Source organism: Pelodiscus sinensis, chromosome 12, assembly GCF_049634645.1.
Source record: "Pelodiscus sinensis isolate JC-2024 chromosome 12, ASM4963464v1, whole genome shotgun sequence".
Lineage (NCBI taxonomy): Eukaryota > Metazoa > Chordata > Testudines > Trionychidae > Pelodiscus > Pelodiscus sinensis.
Genome location: NC_134722.1, coordinates 8,295,547 through 8,321,313, shown reverse-complemented (window position 1 = coordinate 8,321,313; position 25,767 = coordinate 8,295,547). Strand labels below are relative to the sequence as shown.

Sequence of the window (25,767 nt, the reverse complement as noted above, 5' to 3'; positions counted from 1 at the left end):
AACCCCTTCGGGGGCCCGATGCAGCCCAGCCTGCGGCTCCCAAGTCCGGCGGTGGCAGGGGGGGGCTGGCGCGTTTCTGCCCAGCCGCGCAGGCAGCAAGGGGGAGGAACACCCCTCTGCTTTGCAGCACAGTGGAGCGGCCCTCCCCTCCCACGACTTTTTTTTTTTCACCCCCCCCCCCTTTCTTCCTGGCTGCTCTGCAAAGCGTCCCTGGGATTGCTCAGCGATGATGTAATAGCTTTAGCAAGCGGGGGCAGGAAGCCCAAGACACTGACCCCCCCCCCCCTCCCTTGCCAGAGATCGGCTCCGTGACGAGGAGGCTTCCCCTAGACTAGAGTCCGTGGGGGCGGATCGGATGAGGAGAGCCACCCCCTGGCGGCCACTCATTGTACCCAGTCGCTTCCCCTCCCGTTCACAGGGACCCGCGCTGCGCAAGATGACCCCATCCCTGGTCACCCCTCTGGGGCGAGCAGCGGTCCCAGAAGATCCAGAGGCCACCCAACCTGAGGATACCTGACCAGGAGCAGGCTGGTGCAGGTAGGGGATGTGACGGAAGGGCTGTGTCCTGTTGGGGGGGGGGGGGAAGGAAAGGCGCAGTTAATTTTTCAGAAGGAAGGGGGGGGGCAGGTAATATTCAGAAGCCAGAGTGTGAGCAAATTACCTGAGCGTGTTCCATGCATGCAAAGCAGCAGGCAATTCTGCTGATGCTAGTCTTTTTAAAGAGTCTTGGAAGGGCGAAATAATGGGCTGCCTATCAACACTGGCAGGAAAGAAGGGAAGCCAGCCAGAAGCTTTTAACCATGGCAGGAATACAGTACTGAAGCTCTTGAACTCTGGGTGTGGGTAATTTCGCATTTCCCGTTAGTCGGGATTACCCTACGTTTGAACTTGGGGGAGGAAGGGGGCGTGCCAGCGTCCTGTGTCTTTTTAGGCTTCTGGGGGGCGGGGGCTGGATTCTGTTTCAGATGCAGCTAGCTCCCCCTCTTGGTTTGCAAATTACAATCATTTCAAGAGAGTGTTACCAAAAAACAACAACAACTACAAAAAATAAAAACAGAATAGATGTTGGTGTTTGGGACACAGACTTAACAGGGCTAGCGAATAAGAGGATTTAAACTTTGGATCTGCATTTCTGCACCCACAAGAATGGAGATGAATACCTGAGCCTGGAGTGCAGTGAAATTAACCATTAATCAGAGGTTGTAATTAATAGTGGAAAAAATCTGAGTTCTGAAAACTCTTACTTGTTCCCATAACATAAGACCTGGGGTTCACCAAATGAAATTAATAGGTAGCAGGTTTAAAACAAACAAAAAGAAGTATTTCTTCACACAACATTCAGTTAACCTGTGGAACTCCTTGCCAGAGGATGTTGTGAAGGCCAGGATTTTATCAGGATTCAAAAAAGAGCTAGATAAATTAATGGAGGATAGTTCCATAGAATCATAGAACACTAGAGCTGGAAAGGACTTCAAGAGGTCATCAAGTCCTGTTCCCAGCCCTCATGGCAGCACCCAGTACCATCTAGACCAGCGGTTCTCAAACTTTTTGGGCTCCAGAGCCCTTTATATGCATACAAATGTATATGGAGCCCCAGCGGTCCACTGATTCTATGTGTTGTACCTATTGATGTTTCCAGTTTGTCAACCTCGCGTAGCACAGTTTGAGAAACACTGATCTATACTTGATAGATGTCTATCTAACCTGCTCTTAAATATCTCCAGAGATGGAGTTTCCATATCCTCCCTAGGCAACTTATTCCAGTGTTTAACCACCCTGACAGGAAGTTTTTCCTAATGTCCAACCTAAACCTCCCTTGCTGCAGTTTAAGCCCATTGCTTCTTGTCCTATGCTTAGAGGCCCAGGAGAACAATTTTTCTCTCTCTTCCTTGTGACACCCTTTTAGATACCTGAAAACTGCTATCATGTCCCCTTTCAGTCTTCTCCTTTCCAAACTAAACAAGCCCAGTTTTTTCAGTCTTCCTTCATAGGTCATGTTCTCTAGACCTTTAGTCATTCTTGTTGCTCTTCTCTGGACCTTCTCCAGTTTCCTCACATCTTTCTTGAAAAGTGGTGCCCAGAACTGGACACACTACTCCAATTGAGGCCTAATCAGTGAAGAGTAGAGTGGAAGAATGTCTTCTTGTGTCTTGCTCAAAACACTCCTGTTAATTCATCCCAGAATCATATTTGCTACTTTTGTCACAGCATCATACTGTTGACTCATATTTAGCTTGTGGTCCACTATAACCCCTAGATCCCTTTCTGCCGTACTCCTTCCTAGACAGTCGCTTCCCTTCTGTATGTGTGAAACTGATTGTTCCTTCCTAAGTGCTTTGCATTTGTCCTTATTAAACTTCATCCTATGTACCTCAGACCATTTCTCCAGTTTGTCCAGATCATTTTGAATTATGACCCTCTGCTCCAAAGCATTTGCAACCCCACCTAGCTTTGTATCATCTGCAAACTTAATAAGCGTACTCTCTAAGCCAATATCTAAATCATTGATGAAGACATTGAACAGAACCAGTACCAAAACAGACCCCTGAGGAACCCCACTTGTTATGCCCTTCCAGCAGGACTGTGAACCGTTAATAACTACTCTCTGAGAACGGTTATTCAGACAGTTATGCACCCACCTTATAGTAGCCCCATCTAAGTTGTATTTGACTAGTTTATTGATAAGAAGATCATGCGAGACCATATCAAATGCCTTACTAAAGTCTAGGTATACTACATCCACCACTTCTCCCTTATCCACAAGACTCGTTATCCTTTCAAAGAAAGCTATCAGATTGGTTTGACATGATTTGTTCTTTACGAATCCATGCTTGCTGTTACTTGTCACCTTATTTTCTTCCAGGTGTTTGCAGATGAATTCCTTAGTTACTTGTTCCTTTATCTTTCCTGGCACAGAAGTTAAACTGAAAGGGTATTAATGGGCAGGGCTTGACAAATAATGTCATCTACTCGCCTGTGGCGAGTAGATTACAACCTGGAAGAGCCGGCGCAGAACGATCTGCACGTGCACAGAGCGCAGAACCGCGCGGCTGGCAAGCGGGGCTCGCCGCCTCTTGGCGAGCCCTGTTAATGGGTATTAGCCAGGATGGGCAGGCATGGTGTCCCTAGCCTCTGTTTGTCAAGCTGGGAATGAGCAACAGGGGAGGGATCACTTGATGATTCCCTGTTCTGTTCATTCCTTCTGGGGCAGCTGGTATTGGCCACTGTCAGCAGACAGGATACTGACCTAAATGGACCTTTGGTCTGACCCCCTGTGGCCGTTCTTACTTTCTTAACTAGATAGTTACCATTGAATCTGACTGATTCTTAAAGAACTAGGAGACCCATTGTCAATGACTGAATTTTTCAAATAAATGAACAACCTCAATAAAAAAGAGCCTATTTCATCATATTGTAGGCACCATACTTTGTTCATTTCCTCTGACAACTGTAAATAGTTTCAATGGAAAGTGAGACAAGGTGGGTGAGGTAGTATCTTTGACTGGGCTGACTGCTATTGGTGAGACAGACAAGCTTACACAGTAATAGAGATGTAGCCCTGTTAGTCTGGGAAACCTCATTCATGCTTAAATTTGACACTTTACGAATGGGCCTTAACAAAGATGCTAACTACCTTACCCATTACAAAGATAGCTTCCCCAATTATCACCTCTAATATCGTTATCTCATAGACACTAACCTCCCCCCCCACACTCCCTCTGTTCTGTAATCTGATTTGTCAATTTTATATGTGTTCACTTTTTTTTTGATTGTATATATGGTCATGCCAATGTTCTTCCACAATTTGATCTGAGGAAGTGGGTCTGGCCCACGAAAGCTCATCACCTAATAAACCGTCTTGTTAGTCTCTAAAGTGCTGCATAGTCCAAGCTTACACAGGGCTCTTTCTCAAGTCTGGGGAATTGACTCAGAGTATCACAGCTAAATACAAGGTAGAACAGATGGATTAGCATTGGCAGTGTGTGAACCGTTGGCTTGGGGAGGCTTGGAAGGTAATAGTATAGTGAGTTGATTAACCGATTAACCGATAAACAAAAGCTTATAGGTTAATGCTACAGACTACAGGCATTTCCCTCCCCTGACCCTTGACAGTAAATGTTTTAGCAGGCTGGCCAGCAGCCCAGCTGAGTTGTGGCTCACTGAAGGTAGGGAGGTGGGGTGGCTTCTGGAGTGGATAGGGCATTCACCAGGGGAGCACAGGGTGAGGCTTGAGTCCCACCCACCCTGGGAGGAGCAGCTGGACAGTCAACACAGGCTGCCCCAGGGATGGAGCTGGCTCCCATACTAGGAAGGCAGGATAAGGGACACAGGCTGGGTTCTGCAGTGGCTTAGGGGATAAGGCATTTGCCTGGGGACCACAGAGTGGTGGGTCTAGAACCTACTTCTGCTGTGGCTCTGCATTGAAAGTGTATTTGGAGGCAGAAAGCTTGGCTCAGTTCTGGCCCCTGGGGACTATTCTAAAGTCGACTAACGGATAAGAATTCATGAGGTTACGTGACTATACAATTAACTGATATTTAACATCCCTGGGGAGGCTAGCCCCCAACCCCATCCCTTGTGCCTGAAGCCCTGCTGGAGCCCCTGTCCCTGCCCCAGGCTAGTACCCCAGCCCCAGAAAAACACAGGGATGGTGGTAGCCACCCCTACACCGGGAAGGCAAGTAATGGGCAGTGCTGACACTGGAGTGTGGGCAAGATGGGTGGCATGTGGCCCCAGCCTCCCCAACTCCCGCCAGAGCACAGGGGCACTAAGAGCTGCACCAGAGGTGATAAGTGGGCAGGGCGGAGTGTGGGCGGGGCCGTGCCTGGCTGTTTGCGGAGGCCCGACCTCCATCACTCATGTTGTTTAGCATACATAGTTAATCATGGGCCACGTGTGAAGGCCCAGCAAGGGAAGGCAGCTGAAGCCCCGCCCCTTCCCCCAAGACCATGCCCCGTCAAAACCTTTCCCTCACCTTCAGCCCAAAACCAGCTGAGGGCTAGGGCTGCCGCGAGGCACGTCCCCATCCTTCCCCAGCCACTGGGGAGCTGAGCCACCACTTAGTGCAGCCCCCACCCCTCCCAGGGGGGCTTGGCAGTGTAGGGGATTCTGGGAAGGCAATGCCTTTCCTTGCCTACATTATCCGCCGCCCGTGTAGCCAGATTGGTCCCTAGAAACAGCAGCACTACCTGTATTTAACTATCTGTAGCATTTCAGAATATGCTGCTGTCAATTTTGGAGAAGTGATGGAGTCCTAGCCACAGAGGACCCTATCAAGCCATTCAGTTAGTAAATATTTGCTGAGGAAAAAGGGCGGTGAGTTCACTAATTGACGTGTTAATTATAAAGTATGTGGCTTACCACTAGACAGCAGGGAGCCCTGATCCTGCAAGAAGACCCAGGTAAGCAGAGGCCTGAGCAAATCATAGTGAATCAGGCTAATCTTAGCAGGTAAGCTCCATTATTTAGGTAAAGGTAAAGTCATTGGGGCTGTGTCTACACTGGGCCACTTATTCCAGAAAATCAGCCGCTTTTCCGGAATAAGCTGCGAGCTGTCTACACTGGCCCTTGAATTTCCGGAAAAGCAACGATGCTCTACTGTACAAAATCAGCCACTATTCCGGAAAAACTATTCTGCTCCCGCTCGGGCATAAGTCCTTATTCCGGAACACTGTTCCGGAAAAGGGCCAGTGTAGACAGCCCAGTAGTCTTTTCCGGAAAAAAGCCCCGATCGCGAAAATGACGCTCGGGGCTCTTTTCCGGAAAAGCGCATCTACATTGGCCACGGACGCTTTTCCGGAAAAAGGGCTTTTCCGGAAAAGCAGCCTGCCAATGTAGACGCTCCTTTTCTGGAAAAACTGAAAACGGAATAGTATTCCGTTTTAAGCAGTTCCGGAAATTCATGCCAGTGTAGACACAGCCTGGGAGTAGAGAGAAATCCCTAGATCAGTGGGAGTTGAAGGCACTCAGCATCTGGGACAATCCGCCTGGCAGTCTGGTAGGCTGCATCCACTAGGTGGCAGTGTGTTCACACACTTTCCTAGGTCTAACTGCCCATCCATCCTGATGGACCTGTTTGAAAGTCTGAGTGACCTTGTCCATTTTTACTTAGCAGAGAATTGCTCCACTGCCACTAGAATGGAAAGAAAAAAAGTGCAAGCTTGCCTGAGTCTCAACCACCCACCATTTAGCTGTATACTTCTCTACTCTTCTGTAGTTGGACTGTGTGAAGCCCCAAGGGATGTGTGAAGCCCCAAGGGATGTGAGTCATTAATATTGATAGCACAATGAATCAGGAACCTCTGTGCTCTTCGTTAGACATGCCAGTGACCCCTGAACGTTATGTAAGTCCTGGAAATTCAGGCCCTCCCCGCTTGACCAAATCCTGCATTTCAAGTAACACACTTTTCTTCCTTTTCCTCTCTTCCTTCTTTTTGGCTCCTTTCTCCTGGCAAAATTTTTAAAGGCCTGTAATTATTTTTATGGGCACATGGGATAAAATGCTGCTATCAGCTGCCCCAGTGTGAATTAGGAGGAGGACAACAGTAACCACTTCATCTGCTTTGGTAGATGGCACCAAATTTGCACCTGTGTAACTGAAAGGAGATGTTGGCCCATTGTCTTTTTTATGGTAATTCTGGGGCCAATCATCTTCCTCCGCTCTCCTCACCCTTCCCTCCCTCCCCGTGAATGGATCTTCCCCTCCTGCTGTCCCATGTGGTTGGGTGAGGGGGAGTTTGCTGCAACTCCAACAATGTGTGTGAAGAAGTTGATGGGCTTGGAGGGGGAGGCAGAGATTCTACTGGAAAGATAATACAGCCCCAGGCAATGTTTCCTCTAATCTTCTTCCAGCCATGTGCATTTTTCTTTCCATGTGCGGAATAAAGTTTGTTATTTGCACCAAGTCATGCCTTATGTGCACCACCAGGAGAAACACAAACCTAGCTATGGGGCACTCTACTAATCAGCTGGGAGGCAATGGAATCTCTCCTATGTGCACAGTTTACAGGGAATGTCCAGGCAATGTGGATGCCTTGAAAAGGATCCAGCGGAGGGCGACAAAAATGATTAGGGGGCTAGAGCACCTAAGGGGGGGGGGGTCCGTTCTAGCCTGGCGGGACTGAGCGACTCCTCTCTTGTGGCGTGGTGTGACAGGCTGGAGCACCCCTATCCCCCCTACTCCCCCGCCCACGGTGTAGTGAGCTGCTCTGGTCAGGCTGGGCTCACTGTGCTGCACTGTGGGTGGGCAGGGAGCTGCTCTAGCCTGTCCAGGCTATGGGTTAACTGGTTACCCATTGACATCCCTAGACTAGACCTAGGGTCTTTCACCTGGGTGCCGTATGCACTGGACTACAGAGTCCTGTCACACTTGCACCCTGGCCCAATGACTGTGCAAGTATTTATCCATAGCAGAACAATCATTGGACCAGAGAGAAGAGGTGGGAGGGAGTTGACTGGTTTCTCTAGTAAGACTAGGGATGTAAGAGGTTAACCAAGTAACTGGTTATTGGGGAAGCAGTAGGCTTATCAGCCTGCTTGCCCAATAACCAGTTAACCAGCTCAGTTGGAGCAACCCACCACCCCCGGTTGTGGTGGGCCCGACCAGCTGGGCCCCACTCATGGCCATGGTGGGCCAGAGCAGCTCCCTGCCCGCAGCCAGTGGTTAACTGGCTAAACAAATGGTTAACTGGCTAAACAAATGGTTAACTGGTTAACTATTTTAATAGTTTTTTACATCCTTCATTAAGACTCCTAGAGGCTTTTGGCCATGGGAGAATAAGTTAATATGGATCATTAGCAGCTTGCTGCTGCTCCTTCGCCATTCATCCATCACACTTTTGTGCTTTTCCTGCCCCTTCTCTTCTGCGGGACCATCTTTTGCTTCTAGCTCAGCAGGCGAAGCTCCCTTCAGGAAGTGACACTGACATGATGGTGCACACATGGGCCAAGGACAGAGAGGAGTGGAGACAGATCCCTGTCCCTTTCCCCCGAGAGGGGTGGAACCCCAAGGGCAGGGAGGGGTGAAGCTTTGGGCAGTGTTCCCTGTCAGATGAGAACTTGAGTGGCTGCCCAGGAGAGATTCAAATCCTGCCCGGCTGATTAGCTCACGCCCTCCCCCAGCTGGCAGCATGTGTTTCAATTGGTGGTGCACATCTGCACCTGCCTTTGTGCTCATACCAAAATTTATTCCACATGTGGATGAAAAAAAAAGTAGAGGGAACATTAGTTGCCAGTCTGCTGCATTCTCCCTGCTCCCCCAGACTCCACCGGGCCCCTGCTTGCTCTGCCCAGTACAGCCTGATAGGAGAAGGAAGACATGTGGAATGGCTGCTTTCTACCCCTTCAGGTGCAGATGGACTCCAAAACACCAGTCAGTCCAGGAGCTGGTGCTGGTCAGACAGCAAATTCTCCCTGTCTCTGAGTGTGTACACTCAGGAGTGGTGGATATTGTGGTCATTGTGGGTGTACCTGCTCACAGCAGCCCATGAGGATGCATGGTTTCATATCCAGATACATAAAGAGATCATGTGGTTCCGGGATTGTTATGAACATATTTTGATGGCCTGGCTATGTGTTGAGTACACCCACACACCCAAATACATGGAATCCTAGGGCTGAAAGAGACCTCAGGAGTCATCGAGTCCAACCCCCTGCCCAAAGCAGAACCAACCCCAACTAAATCATCCCAGCCAGCCAGGGCTTTGTCAATCCAGGACTTAAAAACCTCCAGGGATGGAGATTCTAGCAGCTCCCTAGGGAACCCATTCCAGTGCTTCCCCACCCTCCTAGGGAAATAGTTTTTCCTAATATCCAACCTACACCTCCCCCATTGCAACTTGAGACCGTTGTTCCTCATTCTGCCATCCGTCACTACTGAGAACAGCCTCTCTCCATCCTCTTTGGAACCTTCCTTCAGGAAGTTAAAGGCTGCTATCAAATCCCCTCTCACTCTTCTCTTCTGCAGACTAAATAAGCCCAAATCCCTCAGCTTCTTCTCATAGGTCATGGGCTCCAGCCCCCTAATCATTTTTGTTGCCTTCATTGGACTTTCTCCAATGCGTCCACATCCTTTTGATAGTGGGGATCCCAAATTGGACACAATACTCCAGATGTGGCCTCACCAATGGCAAATAAAGGGGAATAATCACTTCTCTGGATCTGCTGGAACTGCTCCTCCTAATGCACCCTAATATGCCATTAGCCTTCTTGGCTACAAGGGCACTCTAGTGACTCATATCCATCTTCTCATTCACTGTAATCCCCACGTCCTTTTCTGCCAAATTGCTGCTTAGCCAATCAGTCCCCAGCCTGTAACAGTGCTTGGGATTCTTTCATCCCAAGTGCAGGACTCTACACTTGTCCTTGCTGAACCTCATCAGATTTCTACAGAGATTTTTAATATTACAATGTTAAAGAGAACCTAACTAATAACGATCATCACCCAAGTAATCATGTAGTGTCTTATAGTGATTATTTTGTGAATATTTGCAACAGTTATCTTAGTGGCATTACGTCCCTACTGCTGCTAGGTGCTAATCTCCAAAACCATTGTGGAATTATAACCACAGTTGCAAATATCATACGTAAGAAGTGCTGGAAAAACTCAACAGGATGTGTTATGCTTGGCTGTATTTAGCTATTTGTCATACAACCCGTTACCAAAGGGAACTTTTGAATTAGCAAGGATTTGGTGTAGAGCGTTACCCCCAAAATGGGCATCTGCTAAGATAATAAAAGAACAATTAGCCATTTTAAAGGAAGCCTCCAGTTGTGTGCTGGGCATGAAGGCTTATTCCAGCTAACCACTTGCTAGGATCTACTTTGAAAATGCCCTGGGTCAGAGTGTGCATCTCCTTCAGGTCCCGATCCTGCAAGATTTGAGAATCCCCTGCTCCACGGGAAGTCAAGAGACTTCCCTGCTACTAGCGTCCCTGGCCAAGAGCTGGCCAGTCAGGGTGTGCTGAGATCTGTTTGGAAGTGAGAGTCCAGCCTCCAGATCCAACCTTTCAGCAGCCCTGGCCTTTACCACTGTTACCAGATTTGCCCAATACTCTGGGGTATGCTCATTTATCAGGGTTACCCTCATGGGACTGGGGGAAGGTTAACAGTTCTATCAGTGTACTGTTGGTGCTTACTTGGGCTCTCATATGGAGCTGAATTCTCCCTGCTGCCAATTCCCCCTCCCACTGGAGCTCTCCTGCAGGAACTAGGTTCCTCAGGATGGGGTTCTTCCCACCTTAGCCACACACACAGACACTCACACCCACTAACAGAGCACGTCTGAGAGGACTGGGTACTCAGCACTCACAAGCTGACCCCCTCATATGTCCCTGGACTCAGCTGGCTGGGTTTCACAGCAATGCCACACTGCACCCTCATGTGCCTTTGGACTCTGTGGGCTGGATTAAACAGCACTTTAAGCTGCCATCCTCATAAGCCCCCAGGTTCAGCACCCCCTATCCCCACTTTCACACCACAGTCATTCACAGGTAAACCACACGATGAGCAAACCCCACAGGATTTTGGGCACTACAGGGATCTTTTGCTTGGGTACAAGAAGCGTTGTTGCAGAGCGAATGGGGAAGCCAAAACAACACCCCTTAAGGAAGAGTGAGCAAAAGAGAAAGAAAGAGAGAGAAGCAACCAGTTTAACAATGAAAGTGATTTATTTCTGAGTAGTGAATAGATATCAAAGTTACAATATTAAATCTAACAATTACAATATTAAATCTAAATTGAAGCTGATTACAAATGTTAGGTAACCATATAACAGTTTACACAGGGCAGGGTCAGGAGGCTATGCTTAGAGAGATAGTTGAGAGAGAGAAAGAGAGAGAGAGAGAGAGACCTCACCACTCCACGGAGCTTTCACTGATCGGGGTTCCCAGATGATGATGGTAGCCGGGGGTCCAGAGGGCAGGAGAAAAGCAGGACAGAGCCCCCAGCACGATCAGACAGGAGATGAAGAAGTCTCAATGGAACTGATGCAGTTTAAGTCCAGGTATCAGAACAGTTTTCTTGGGGCAAGGAGAGGAGTTTTATAGAGATAGTTCAAAGAGAAAGAGGAGAGACAATAGAGACTGATCACCCCTGGTTATGGGGGATGTTCCTTGAACGAGCTCACAATGCAACTAGGCAGTTTCAGTATTTTAGATGTCAATAGGATCGTTACTAGAATTGGTCTGATAATGACTAATTTGGGTGTGAGCAGGCCTAGGTTCATTAGCATCTGGAGCAGGGATTTCCCATCAGGCAGTGCTTCTCTGCTTTCGGTGTTCCATAGTTCACTGCGGTTCCTGCCTTGGAAGAGCTGCTCTCCATTCTGTATGCTAATGAGATGTCCCTCTGTTCCATCTTTAATGTAAATGAGGCTGGGGTGTTTCCTTAATTGTATCACCCTTGTCTGAAGCAGTTTAGGTGGGTCTTCCCCGGCCTTTTCTTTGCTTTGTCTTTGATTCTAGCAGAGGCCTGAGGGAGGGGAAGGGTTTTCCATGAATGTCACTCCCTGACTCCCCAAGAGCACAAGGCTGACAGGCGACCATGTTCTGGTTCCCCAAGAATCACAGAGCTGGTGGGTAACAAATCACAGAGCTGATGGGTAACACCACAGAGCCTTAGCTTTGCCAGGTGGGAAGAGAGGAGGGCAGGATAAGTGGGCGTGATGAGTTGAGAAGAGCAAAGGAACAGAAGTTACTTAAAAGTCATTAACTGATCTCCCTCGGCAGGAAATAACTGAACAACACAAAAGTCTAGTCATGCAAAACTCAGGGCATACCGGTAACTCTCCACTGACTTCGGAGATCAGGTGATGGCACGACGGGGCCCGAAGAAGGTGATCTGGGGTTGCCCTGAGATCCAGAGGAAGTGTGCCAGCTGACACTGGGAGCAGGAGACTGTAATGAATGTCCCTGTGCCTCTCCTTCTCCCTTCTGCAAATGCTGAACCTTTTCCCTGGGCAAGATAGGAAGGAACCAGAGTCCTGCCTGAGTGGAATATTAATTCTCACAGGCTACTGGAGCAGCAGCTGCCTGTCTTGGGGGGGGCTGCTTGTTGTTTGTTTGCAGTAATTTGGCCTGGTGTCAGGCAGCCTTTCCTAATCCCACCCCGTTTATTATCCCCTTCTCCTCCCCTCCAAACAGCACCGCTTCTGCCTCCCTATTGGCTCCTTCCCCTTTCAATCCAGCCAGCATTTCCTGGATGAGACATGGCTGCAGAGGGAGAGGAGAGAAAGACACCAGCAGCAGCCAGGACAGCCTCAGCACCAGCCTGCGGCGCTGAGTCCCTTTGGGGCAGCTGGCACTCCAGCCTGGAGACTGTAGGGACGCTGCACAGTGGTAAATTCCCCTTTTCTTGGTACCTAGCCAGCATTGGGTCCCAGCCTTTCATCTGTCCCAATTGCACTAAACAGGAACATGCTTCCTGCTTCAGCGTGGAGCAGAGCAAAACCTTAGAGTGCTTAGTTAACTCCCACCCCCTTTAGTTAGGGCAACTCTGTGCCCCCTTTTCCTTTCCAGTCCCGAGCTAGTGATCTGAGGCACTGCAATGCAATGCAATCGAAAATCAAGTCGTCCAGGTGGCTGCTTTTCTCTGTGCTTTCAGGGTTTCAGTGCCTCTGGTCAGATTCTTGCTTGGCTACAGCTAAATTGGGGGGGCGGGTGTCTGTGTGTGGGGGTGCGTAGCCCCTTGCCCCAGCAGAAGCAGGTTTTTGAAGGGCTCTCTAGGTTATAAATGTGTGTGGGAAGACTGAGCCAAGGTGGTGAGATAATATCTTTCAATTCAAACTGACGAGGAATCTCGGAGCTGTTACCAGAGCTGATTCCCTCAGAAATGGGGTGTGTGTGAGAGAGAGAGAGAGAGAGACTGGGTGAATATCTGTAATAGAAGAAATCCTGAGCCAAATGAGGCGGTGGTTCCTTTCCCTCATCTTTATGGAGAGGCCCAAACCCCTAACGCTCTTTCAAATGACGGCTCTGCTCAGGGCAGCAGGCGGAGGCCTCCTTGGTGGAGCGAGTGGCGTCTTTCCACTGAGAAGGGGTTAAATCCTGGAAAGCAAGCAGGCAGACCTCTGCAGCGACAGGTGAATTTTCACTAGTCTGTGGAGAAACAAAATGTCTTCAGTGTGTGTGTGTGTGTGTGTGTGTGTGTGTGTGTGTGTGTGTGTGTGTGTGTGTGTGTGTGTGTGTGTGTGTGTGTGTGTGTGTGTGTGTGTGTGTGTGTGTGTGTGTGTGTGTGTGTGTGTGTGTGTGTGTGATATCTTGATCTGGGACTGGGTTCAAAAATAATGTTTGACATAGCCGCATCTTGCTATTTAAGTCTATACCCCCTCCCCATCCCTGTGGCTGAATCGGCTTATAATAGCTCAGTAGTTCAGAAGGATTCTCCCACGGGTTTTTGGCTCCAAACTGTGACGTAGCTTTAGAACTGTAGGAGAAACTTTTTGTGTCATACAAGCTCCTAAAATAAATAAATGGACAAGTATGTCTGCTCAAACTCCATCTGCCCCTTCTTGTGGAGGAGAATCCCAGTACAGTGGTTTTGGGTACTTGTTTTCTATTATTCATAAAGTGAATTTACTGCTGGTGAGAAATACTGTATTAATAGCACTAGAAAATGATCTATTTATTCTGCCCTGGCAGTGTGCCTCAAGGACCATCTGTAGATCTAATCTGGTAGATCAGATTTACTCAGTCTCTCAGCTAATATGGGAGCTAGTTGAGGTGATTTTGGTGATATAGTCACAGTCCGAATAAAAAACTAGATTGAAACCCCACAAAATTCCCTTCATCTATGCTGGGCCACTGACGTGGGCTGAATTGGAACCAGCAACCAAGAGGGGGAAGGCTCAGACTTTCTCCTGGAGGAGTAAGGACTAGCAGTGAACCAATAAGCAATATTTTCAGAGTTGTGATGACATCAATAATACTGGCTGGTACCTAACTAAAAGTGTGATGATGAGCTATGATAATACATGAATATGTATTGATGTTACCAGTAAACTTGGTAACACAAGTTGTTAGCCAACTAATACAGTAAGACCATTAGAGGGGAGTAGAGAATATATTTTCAACTCTGAACTCTTTTTAATGTATAGAATATATATAGTTGTATGTAAGTGTTCCTATTGTCTATTTTTTTTTATCAGGGTGTGACTGTTTAGCCCTCATTGAGAGGCTGGTGTTAGACTCATATGCTGAGAACTAATTTTCTGTTTTCTGTTGAAGAAATATCACAAATCATACTATAATGGAGGCCACCAGACAAACGAGAATTTCGCGACCGCACAAGATTAGTGAATCTTCCAAGGTTAGTGAATTGTGTATTGCTCGCTAACATGTTTCATTAAAATTATGATTACTTACTTTGAAAGAGAGGCCCCTCCTTTTTTAAGGGGGCGGTAAGAAAACTGTGATGAAATACAGGGTATTAAGTTCATAGGTATATTATGTAGTTAGCATGTAACAAATTGATTTTAAAGTGCAAACTTATTCCACTGACAAAAACTAAAAATTCTGTAGCAAACAGATAGGTATCTGTTCAGAGTGACTCATGATTTTTTTGAATGACACATACTGGCAACACACAATCCTTCTTTGTATCAAGAGGTTTTTTTCCTCTAGGTATTCAAAGAGTGTGTGTTTAGTTTTGCTACTGAATTGAAATTTAAGAGTTCTTAAAGAGACAAGTTAAATTTTAGACCCGAGATTTAGATTTTGTACAAAATAGAGGCCTTATTCCGCAAACACGTATACATGTGAAGTCTCTGTGAACACAGTGGGATTACTCACATGCTTAATGTTCACTTTCTGTGTAAAAGTAGTATTGGGGTCTGTTTCTATACCAATACACTGCTGCATTGACTTCACTTGGGTATACACTGTAGTCTGTACTACTCTCTCATCTGGCACCCTTGAAACCTGACCGATGCCAAACAGCCAGTCCAGCTAGGACTGGTGGCTGAAAACAAACTTAATGGAACCACAGGAAATTTGGCCATACCCAGAATAAGTGGACTTCTAGCTAACTAAAATCATGCTGGACTAATGATGTTGCTGGACCAGAGAGTGCAGGACTAGAGAGGTTCAACCTGTAGTAAATTCTGATGCAGAAATGGGGGCTAAATATTGTAAAACCTTATTGTAAATAATGATTTCATAATTATATTTAATTCTACTGAAAATGGGGGAGGGTTGCACTGCAATATTGCTTTGCAGTTTTTGCTGTCTGAATGTTGCAATCTGATTACTAAGAGCTCCTGCTAGTAGTAGGATGGAGCCAGTAAAGCTAAATTCGTCAGTTTCAATTTTTTTGTTGTCAAAGTTGAATGAAAAGCAAAGAGGAAATCATTAAGAGTCCAGAGTAACATGGATCTTCACATTTTTCTCAGCTATCTCAATGACAAGTGTTGAGAAACAGGTAAATTTAAGATACATGCCTTTCAATCTTGTTCTTTTACCACTGCACAGATCACGTGTAGCATTTAAAAACTAGCATGATAATCACTTTACAAATCTGTAATCTTAACAGTGTTGTCTTTTTTGCATATGCCGTTGCTGTCACCATTACACTTTAGAATGACTAGTTATTATTAAATCTGTATTAGGGTATGTCTACACAGCAAAGTTATTTCGAAATAACAGCCCTTATTTCGAAATAACTTTCGTAGCATCTATGCAGTCAAACCGCTATTTCAAAATAAATTTGAAATAGTGGAACGCTTATTTTGAATTTGGTAAACCTCATTCTACAAGGAATAATGCCAAAATTGAAATAGCTATTTCGAAATAAGTGCTGTGCAGACACTTATTTTGAAATAGGGGGCCTCCAGCCTTCCTAGAATGCCATAGTGGCCACTCCAGCCTCAACCAAGAACACTCCACTCCCTCCTCCCTCCCCAGGGCCCTTAAAGGGGTAGACTCTGGCCACAGTGCCTGTGCCAGCTCCAAGCCAGCCAGGCCAGAGCCAGCAGTCACTGCCCCATACCCAGTGGCCCCAAAACATGAGCCAGCAAGCCACTGGCAGCCAGCCCTCCACCACTCCCCAGGAGCAGTCTGCCAGCTCCCAGGAGCCTGCCAGGGCCCGGAGAAGGTGGGAGCCTTCCTGGTCCAGGGTGGAGATCATGGACCTTATTCAGGTTTGGGGGGGATGCCCCCAACGTCTATAATCTCTGCACTAGATGGAAGAACGTGGCCGTCTATGGTAGGATAGCTGCTAGCCTGGCCACCAAAGGCCACATGCAGGGAGGGGTAAGTGGAAGGACCTGAGGGAGGAATGAGGCACAAGCCCCAGACCCGGCATGATCTTAGTGCTCCTCAGGGTGGAAGCTCTCCCGCAGGGCCTCCTGGATGGCCTCCTGGATACAGGGGCCCCCTGATGGACCTCCTGGATGGCAGCCTGCAGAAAGTGCAGCCAGGCTTGCAGCAACGCATCCAGGAGAAGCACCAGAGTACCAGGAGCAGCTCTTACTCCATGTTGCAGAGTGCTGTGGTGTCCCGAGTAAGGGCAACCAGAGCACGCAGAGACAAAATGCTTTGCTGTCCCTCATCAAGGTAGACAAGCAAGCAGGGAAACCTGAGAACCGGCTGTCCGGGAGGGGTCCTTTTAAGCACAGACCTCAGATAGCCTCAGGCAGCAGCCCCACACAGTAAGTCCCTGTCCTGGTGCCCTGCTGGAACTGGTTCCGGCCAGCCTTAAATGCGATTCAGAGTCCACTCGGTGTGGACGTGCTATTTCGAAATAGCAAAATGCTATTTCGAAATGCATTTTGTGTGTAGACGTGTTATTTCGAAATAGCTTATTTCAAAATAACTATTTCAAAATAAAATAACACTGTAGTGTAGACATACCCTTACAGAATAAAAGTCTTTCCATACTATTTTTAATGTCAAAGTTGTGTTGGTCTTGACTTTTGCAGCTATCATTTTTTCTCAATATTCTAAGAGTGAATAGATGACGCGGTAAGTGGATAAAGTCATTACTGCATAGTCCTATGTATGTGCTCAATTTATGCTTACTGTTCAAAGTGGCAGCACTTCTTGAAAGAGAGAAAAGTCAGGGAATAGTTGTCATAAGTGGCATGCAGGATTACACTGCTGACTCTGGCACGTTTAATAAATAGGAGCCTTGGTAACTTGTAAATTCTGTTGTAATCTTGTTATGCAAGATGATGGTATTAAAGAATACTGGAGAGAGATGATAATCCTGTTATAAAGGGAATAGAACATATATTATTTTTAGTTTAATCCAATATTTATATGTCCAAGGACTTCAGAATAGGGTCACAGATGTCTTACAGAACCAGCCCAAAATTACCGGTTTACTTTTTGGAGACTCCATGTAGCACATTCGTGTCTTTGCAGGCTCTTTTATTTATTTGACTGCTTTTGAAAGCTGCTTTAACAAAGAGAAAAGCATCTTAAAGTTTTTAATACATTCTGTTTGTCATTGGGGGTTCACCTTGGCGTCTGCTGACAGCATTTGAACATTTTCGGTGATTAATGAGACCCTTTCAATGCTATTTTTATTGTTTATTTCTGGTAATATAGTAGTATCTGGAGATACTGAGATCTGGGCCTCATGATGCTGGGTTTTGTGCAAACACTTAGTCCCTGTCCTGGGGAACTTAAATTCTAAGACATTGTCTACATGGGGAACAATTTTAATAATTTAAGGTGCAAATTTAAACCAATGTGGTTATACTAATGTAATCTTCCCCCATTCCTTGTGTGAATGCTCTTATTCCAGCAGAACAATGTATTTGGCAGTGATGCATATTTCGAATGTTAAAAAACGGGTACAGTGAAAGCTTTGTTATCCGGCACTCTGTTAACCAGAAAACTTTGTTAACCGGCATTGCCCCCAGCCACAATACTGTCACATCTTCAGGCGCACAGGCCTGGCTTGGTTTACCATGACTCGTGTAACAATTTTTTATTTAAGAAGTACTAACCATCTTTAACTCAAAATAGAAATGTGAGACCAACTGCCTCACACTACAAAACTACCAATATTAAAAACTTGAGTTTTACTATTATTGTCCATTGGTTTTTCCTAGGTTGATGGAACCCTCAGATAACCAGAATTTTTAGATAACCATAACGCCCTAATCCCCGAGCGTGCTGGATAACACAGGTTTTACTGTAATTGCATAATCGTGTAATTTCTGAAAAACTGCCCAAGGTTCGGTGTGCACTGGAAGCTGGCTTTTAAGCTGGCTCCTAGTGCACATTGGCTCCTGCCTGCAGCCCCACTCTGGGGGAGCTGGCTGCCCCCACTGTACTACTGCCTCTGATATAGAGGCAGCAGCCGGAGGTGGCAGCCGGCTCTTCAGGAGCAGGGTGGGAGCCTTCATGTAACCGTGAACATTAACCAATAAGCCCAGGCTTATCAATTAACCATTTCCATGGTTGTATGTTCACGTTCCTAATGTGTATTTTTTTTATGTTGCTTAAGAACGGGTTTAAGATAAACCTAAAAAAGCCCCTCTTCCTCCAGAAAGTGTATGCTCACTTGGGGAGTTATAGCTGTACACTTAATGGTATAACTGGTAACACTTCACCAATTTAAGGATGCTTATCTGAATTTTCTCTAGTCCCTTGCAGCCCTGTTCCAGCACCAATATGGTGCCACAGTGGAAGTAGCGGCATTGCCATAGGGCAGAATCCCACCTGTAGACGTTTTCACAACCATAATGTAACCTTCTCTACATCTATAATTATTAATACTGATCTAGCATATAACAGACCATGTGCCACATTCTAGACTTCAGACCAAGAAGCAATGGGCTTAAGCTGCAGCAAGGGAGGTTTAGGTTGGACATTAGGAAAAAGTTCCTAACTGTCAGGGTGGTCAGACACTGGAATAAATTGTCCAGGGAGGTTGTGGAATCCCCATCTCTGGAGATATTTAAGAGTAGGTTAGATAAATGTCTATGAGAGATGGTCTAGACAGTAGTTGGTCCTGCTATGAGGGCAGGGGACTGGACTCAATGACCTCTCAAGGTCCCTTCCAGTCCTAGTATTCTATGATTCTATATAAGGAAAGAAAACAAATTGGCATCTAAATTGAAAAATGGAGTAGTCAGCCCTGGCATAAACCAAAGTGCTTGTAGTACAAAGCATCTTGTCATGACTTGCAAGGAACTACATAACTCCACCTTATCCTGCTCTATGTTTCTCCCATCATTTCCTCCAATTTGGTCAACGCTATATCTGAACCTCCGTTTTTAATGAAACATTTACAGAGAGGATGTTGTGAAGACCAGGAGTTTAACAGGGTTCAAAAAAGAACTAGATAATTCATGGACATTAGGTCCATCAATACTTATTAGCCAGAATGAGTAGAAATGGTGTCCCTAGCCTCTGTTTGTCAGATGCTGGAAATGGATGTGAGGAGAGGGATCACTTGATAATTACCTGTTTCTGTTCACGCTCTCTGAGGCATTGTTGTCAGACAGGATACTGGGCTAGATGGACCTTTGGTCTGACCAGTATGTCCGTTCTTATGTCCTTACGTTCAATATATCTTTTTTGAACTAGGATGGCCAGACCTGCATGCAGTATTCAAGGTGTACCATGGATTTATATAGTGAAATTCTTTATTTCAGGTGTACAAATGGGCTGACCACTCCAGTCTAGTCCTTCAGAGTCTGAATGAGCAGAGACACCAGGGACTTTTCTGCGATATTATTCTTGTGGTGGACGAACAGAGAGTCCCTGCTCACCGGAATCTCCTGGCTGTTTGCAGTGACTACTTCAAATCCATGTTCACCATCGGAATGCGAGAGGCCTACCAAAAAGAGGTTGAACTCTTTGGAGCCTCTTACATTGGTCTCAAAGCTGTGGTGGATTTCCTGTATGGCAGTGAACTCTCCTTAGATGGTGGCAACATTGATTACGTGTTGGAAACCGCTCACCTGCTGCAGATCTGGAAAGTGGTTGACTTCTGTTGTGAGTATCTCGAAAATGAGGTCAGCGAGGAGAACTACCTGTACCTTCAGGAGCTGGCCTCTATTTACAACCTGAAGCGCCTGGACTCCTACATCGACTCTTTCATCCTGCAGAATTTTGGCACGCTCTCTTTCACGCCGAACTTCCTGCAGAACATTTCCATCCAAAAACTCTGCCAGTACTTGGGGAGCAGCAATGTGCAGCAGGAATGCGAGCACGACTTACTGCAGGCTGCCTTGCAGTGGCTGACGCAGTACCCAGAAAGGGAAACTGAGGCTTACCAGGTACTGGATAACATTCACTTTCCCTTGATACCGAAGAGCGACCTCCTCCACCGCGTCAAGCCTGCGGTGTGCTCTCTTCTCCCAAAGGAAGCAAACTGTGAGGGGTTTATAGAAGAAGCGGTGAACTATCATAACAACATCACAGCCCAGCCGATACTCCAGAACAAGCGGACAGCACTGCGCACAAACGAAGAGAGACTCCTCTTTGTGGGTGGGGAGGTTTCGGAACGGTGCCTGGAGCTAAGTGATGATACCTGCTTCCTGGACACCAAAAAGGGACAGTGGGTAACAGAAACACCGCTCCCGGCCAGGCGAAGCCACCACTGTGTCGCAGTGCTAGGAGGTTTCATCTTCATAGCTGGCGGCAGCTTTTCAAGAGACAATGGAGGGGATGCAGCATCGAATCTTCTATATAGGTATGATCCCCGCTGTAACCAGTGGATAAAGGTGAGATTCGAGCTGTATTGCATCTTTTTTTTTTTTCCTTTTAAACTCCTTAATATTTGTTTTTATCCTTGGTGGTGGAAGGAGAACGCACATGGTGGGTACTAAAATATACCCTTATATTTTTGCAAACATAAAACACGCCTTGAAATAGGAACAACTCATTGGAGAACTTTTGTGAACATTGTCCTTACACCAGTAGTGAAAGATTATGACTGTTCAAAAATGGATAGTGACAAGGAGCCAGATTTTCAACGCCCCGCTGGGGTGTAAGCTCCCTAATCTGCTTAGATACTTTTGAAAATTGCATTGGGCGCCCACCTATGAAAATCTGGCCAAAGGGCTGTCCTGTGCAACCCATACAGGATGAGAGTGATTGAAGATGGAAAACGTACATTGAATCAAGTCTTTCCCCTTCTGTGTCTGAATGTAGAACCCCCACCCTCCCGATATTAAACTGATACAGCCTTTTGGACTGATCTTCCATTCAGAACCCCCTGGGATTCAACGGTTGAGTCTGTTGCAGTAACTCTGGGCACAGGAGATATTGCATGATGACCCACGTATCATTAAGGAATAGAGTGGTTTGTGTCTTAGGCTATGTCTAGGCTGCATTGCTCTTTCAGGATATTGCAGGTATCCCAAAAAAGCAACCCCCCATCCAAGGAACGCGTCCGGTTTTTCAAATTTTTTTTTGAAAGAACGGACATGCTTTTTTTGCCATCCCTGTAAACCTCGTTCTATGAGGAATAAGGGATAGCTTGAAAGAGCACTTTCTTTTGCAATTTGGCACTGTGTAGACGTGCCAAATTTCGAAAGAGCCTCTTCTGAAAGTAAATCGAAAAAAGATACGCAATTTGCAGTATGCAAATTGCATATCTTTTTCCGATTTGAAAGTGCAGTCTACACGTAGTCTCAGGCTGTACCTGCATTTGGAGTCAGGGTTGCGATTCCTAGCTTGCATAGATACTTGTGCTAGCTCTTGTTGAGCTAAAAAGAATACTGTAAGCACAATAGCACGGGAAGCTACTCCAAGTGATATCGATAGGGTGCAGGCAGGTTTCTACCGCAGGAAGCTAAGGGTACCACAGCTATGCTACTATTTTTAGCGTGCGAGCTCAAGGAGACCTAGCACAAGAACGCAAGCTGAGAATCACATCCCGAACTCCAACTGTAGATAGAACTTTAGATGCTTTCCATTTCCCCTCTGACCTTTATCCTCAATGCCAACAGACCATATGCTGCAGAAGAGCAAAGTTCTATTGCTGTACTAATACATACATGGCAAACACAAATACAGGTTGGACCTGACCGGTCCTGATTGAAGGGATTTGTCAGGTCAGGGGAGGTCTCTCCCCTCATGACCTGTGCTGAATGCTGCCCCCAAGCTAGGGCTCCAGCCCGGCCCTACTGCTGCCTAGCCGGCTGTGCCCTCTGCCTCCCTCCTTCCCCCCCTCCCAGGACCAGAGGTCTCTAGCTTCTGCTGGCCCCATTGCTGCTGGGGCCAGAGCTCCCTGGCCACCGCCGGGGCTGGAACTCCATGCCTGGAGCTGGCTTCCTGCTAGTGCCCAGCTGCTGGGGCCAGAATTCCCTGCTGCACTGTGCTCTCCCCTCCTCCCCCAACACAGGGCTCCCAGCTGAGTCGCCAGTGTCCTCACCGCACTCTGGTCACGCAGCCAGACCTCCCTATACCTGGGATTTGTGGTCCAGGGACATCTGGTTCTGCTGGGCCAGAGAGTCCCAGTGAAGGGAGGCACAACCTGTAGTAGTTCTTGTTAAAACTCACAGGAGGAAACAAATCTTTACTCTTTAAATCAACTCACCGATTGTTTGCGGCCGGCGGTGTTTTATTTGTATTTATGTATTTCGCAGGTTGCCTCCATGAGACAACGCCGAGTAGATTTCTACCTTGCAGCCATTACAGATATGCTGGTAGCTGTTGGTGGAAGGAATGAAAATGGGGCTCTTTCTTCAGCTGAGACATATAGCCCTCAAAAAGACTCATGGTCTTACATAGCAGGCTTGCCAAGGTAACAGTGGTCTGTTTAGAAAACCATGTTTTCGTTAAAGAAAAGAACCCTCTGAGTCCTCTGTGGACAGGCCTCTCTATGTGAGTATCCTGGGAGGGAAAGGAATGATCTGAGCCGTCTTCTCAAGGCAATGAATTTGTGACCGGCTGTGTCCGGGCAGGGAAATGGGCCTTCTCGTTTCACGTTCTGTGTTTGTCACCTGGCTTTCCCGAGGTTGGTCTCTGTGGAATCCCTTCAGATTGTTTAGATCTCAGAGCAAGGCTTTCTTTGGGTGGATTATAGGTCCTCGATGTACTGGGAGCATTTGGCCATCTGCTCTTCCTTGCAGGTATGTTTTGGGGCTGTTAGATATCGAGTAATTGAATAATCGTGAAACTGCATCAAAACTTGGCGGTGACACAACTATTCAATGGTCCCTGGGGGCGGGGCCGGCAGCCAGTGCACTCCCGGTGACACTCCCGAGGAGCTCCCTGCCAGCTTGCGCTGCTGCCTCTGTATCAGAGGCAAACAGGGCGGGGCTCTGCCCCCCCTGTCCACAGGGGTCCAGAGCTCCTGGTGACAGGAGCTCTGCCAGCATCCCACGGAGCAGCCTCCCCCGCTCCCTACCCCTGCGCTGCTGCCCTCTATTAGCAGCATGGAGGGTGGGGGAGTGTGGAAACCAGCTCCCCCCCTTGCACTGGCTCCTGCCTGCCCCCCCCCCCCTTGCTGCCTCTGATATAAAGGTGTGTAGTCGATAAGATTAACCAATAAGGCGAGGCTTATCGGTTAATTGGGTAGACAACTACACAGTGACACCCCTAGCATGTTTATGCTGCCTGCTTGCACACGTCAGTACAAAGAGATCCAGGCATACAGAATGGGAAGTGACTATCTAGGAAGGAGTACAGCAGAAAGGGATCTCGGGGCCATAGTGGACCACAAGCTAAATATGAGTCAACAGTGTAATGCTGTTGCAAAAAAAGCAAACATGATTCTGGGATGTATTAACAGGAGTGTTACGAGCAAGACACGAGAAGTCATTCTTCTGCTCTACTCTGCGCTGGTTAGGCCTCAGTTGGAGTATTGTGTCCAGTTCTGGGCACCGCATTTCAAGAAAGATGTGGAGAAATTGGAGAAGGTCCAGAGAAGAGCAACAAGAATGATTAAAGATCTAGAGAACCTGTGAAGGAAGACTGAAAGAATTGGGCTTGTTTAGTTTGGAAAGGAGAAGACTGAGAGGGGACATGATAACAGTGTTCAAGTATCTAAAAGGGTGTTACAAGGAGGAGGGAGAAAATTTGTCCTCCTGGGCCTCTGAGGATAGGACAAGAAGCAATGGGCTTAAACTGCAGCAAGGGAGGTTTAGGTTGGACACCTTAACTGTCAGGGTGATTAAACGCTGTAATAAGATGCCTAAGGAGGTCATGGAATATCCATCTCTGGAGAGATTTAAAAGCAGGTTAGATAGACATAAGAACGGCCATACTAGGTCCATCTAGCCCAGTGTCCTGTCTGCCAACAGTGACCAATACCAGCTGCCCCAGAGGGAGGGATCACAACAGGTAATCCTCACATGATCCCTCCCTTGTCACCCACTTCCAGGGCAACAGAGTCTAGGGACACCATTCCTACCATTCCTACTTCTATCTGGGATGGTCTAGAGGACAGTACTGCCATGAGTGCAGGGGACTGGACTCGATGAACTCTCGAGGTCCCTTCCAGATCTAGTGTTCTACGATTCTGTGTTTCTATGTTGTATCACATGTCTGTGGCCAAAGTTAAATCTTAGTTGTTCCAGCATTGAGGCTGCTTTATTTGTACTGTGTGCACAATTAGCACTCACTTTTACTTACTTCCCAAATTGATACCTAGCACTTCATGGCGAAGACTTTTGGAAGGTGGTAGTGAGACCTTTGCCACTGGTACAGCAGCATTTGATATGGGGTTGCAAACGCCTGTTCAGATGTTGTCGGGATATCGCACAAGTCTTCGAGGTTTGCACAGGTAGCAGCTGCTCAGATTGTGTTACTGGGGTGCATAGCATCAGTGATGAAGCTTGCTTGGCTGTTGCCACATGGTCTCTCCAGTAGAATGCTTCAAAATCTACCATGCCTAGAGTTTGTAGTGTGTTGCTTATTCTCTGATGCTAACACTTCAGTTGCCAACTGCTAAACTTTAGAGTTGTAGTTGGCTAGTGTGGGCCCAGATGTCTAGAGGACTCCTTTTTCCATTTCTGTGTTGGACACATGTAGGTAGCTGAGTATAACCTTGATCAACAACAGGGCTCCATGTTCCTGCGATGCAAGAGGCAGATGCTCTTTTGCATGTGTAGACCGCTCAGGGTATGTCTACCGCTCAGGGTATGTATACCCTCAGGCAGTTGTGATTAAATATCATCAAATCCCCCAGCCTCCTGGGTAGCAAGGAGAGTTCTGCAGAAATGAGAGTTAACAGGGGGGCTGAAAGACTTTGCTGCGCTCTGAGCAAGGTGAAGAAACCAGCTCTAGGCCTCCAGATGGGGCGGGGCTGGGGGCTAGGCCACCCCCAGCCAGCTCTTCAGCAATGCCTGAGGCTGCAGCCGCTGCTGTCGCCACTGTAGCAACAACAGCAGACAGGAATCCTGGGCCCATGGACATCCAGTGTGTAAGGCAGGGGAAGGCTCTGCCTTTCCAAACCGCTAGCCTGGCCCTGCCTACACTCTACCCCCAGGAGTTTCTACAAAGGTCTCTTCACCCCCTTGCCATATTTTAAGTCCCTGAGCTAAAGCATGGTGGCGCTCACACTTTTGAAAGAAAAGGTGGCTTTAATTCTTGTCACGAGCAAAACAAAACTTCAGCCCGGTGCTTGAAAATGGCCGAGCTGTTTGGGTTGATTCTTTTAAATTCCATCTGAGGCAGACACATGGCCTGGAAATTTTCAGCCTAAGTGATCGAAAGTTTGGCAAAATTATATGCCACTGAAAACGGGATCTTATAATGGGAAGTGTCAGGGCACCTTCATAATGTCAGGAATATTTTTGAGCAGTGAGCCCTTGCTATAGGCTTGGAGTTGTGGGCCCACAGCCCGTCAGGCAACTCAGAGAAA

At 47.1% G+C, this 25,767-nt stretch overlaps 1 protein-coding gene across 3 annotated transcripts in view; it reads left to right on the top strand.

Moving 5' to 3' along the window:
- The first annotated feature begins 276 nt into the window (after positions 1-276).
- Positions 277-25,767, top strand: part of KLHL36 (kelch like family member 36) — a 34,292-nt gene continuing 8,801 nt past the window's right edge. The window contains exons 1-5 of one of the 3 annotated variants that reach the window (XM_075939979.1): positions 277-537; positions 12,141-12,335; positions 14,223-14,304; positions 19,604-20,677; positions 22,547-22,704. In XM_075939979.1, coding sequence (XP_075796094.1) covers positions 14,245-14,304; positions 19,604-20,677; positions 22,547-22,704 — 1,292 coding nt within the window. In that variant the 5' untranslated portion in view covers positions 277-537; positions 12,141-12,335; positions 14,223-14,244. Of the gene's footprint in view, positions 538-12,140; positions 12,336-14,222; positions 14,305-15,318; positions 15,415-19,603; positions 20,678-22,546; positions 22,705-25,767 lie in introns of those variants that run through there. The other 2 variants (XM_075939981.1, XM_075939982.1) reach the window with 2 other exon arrangements.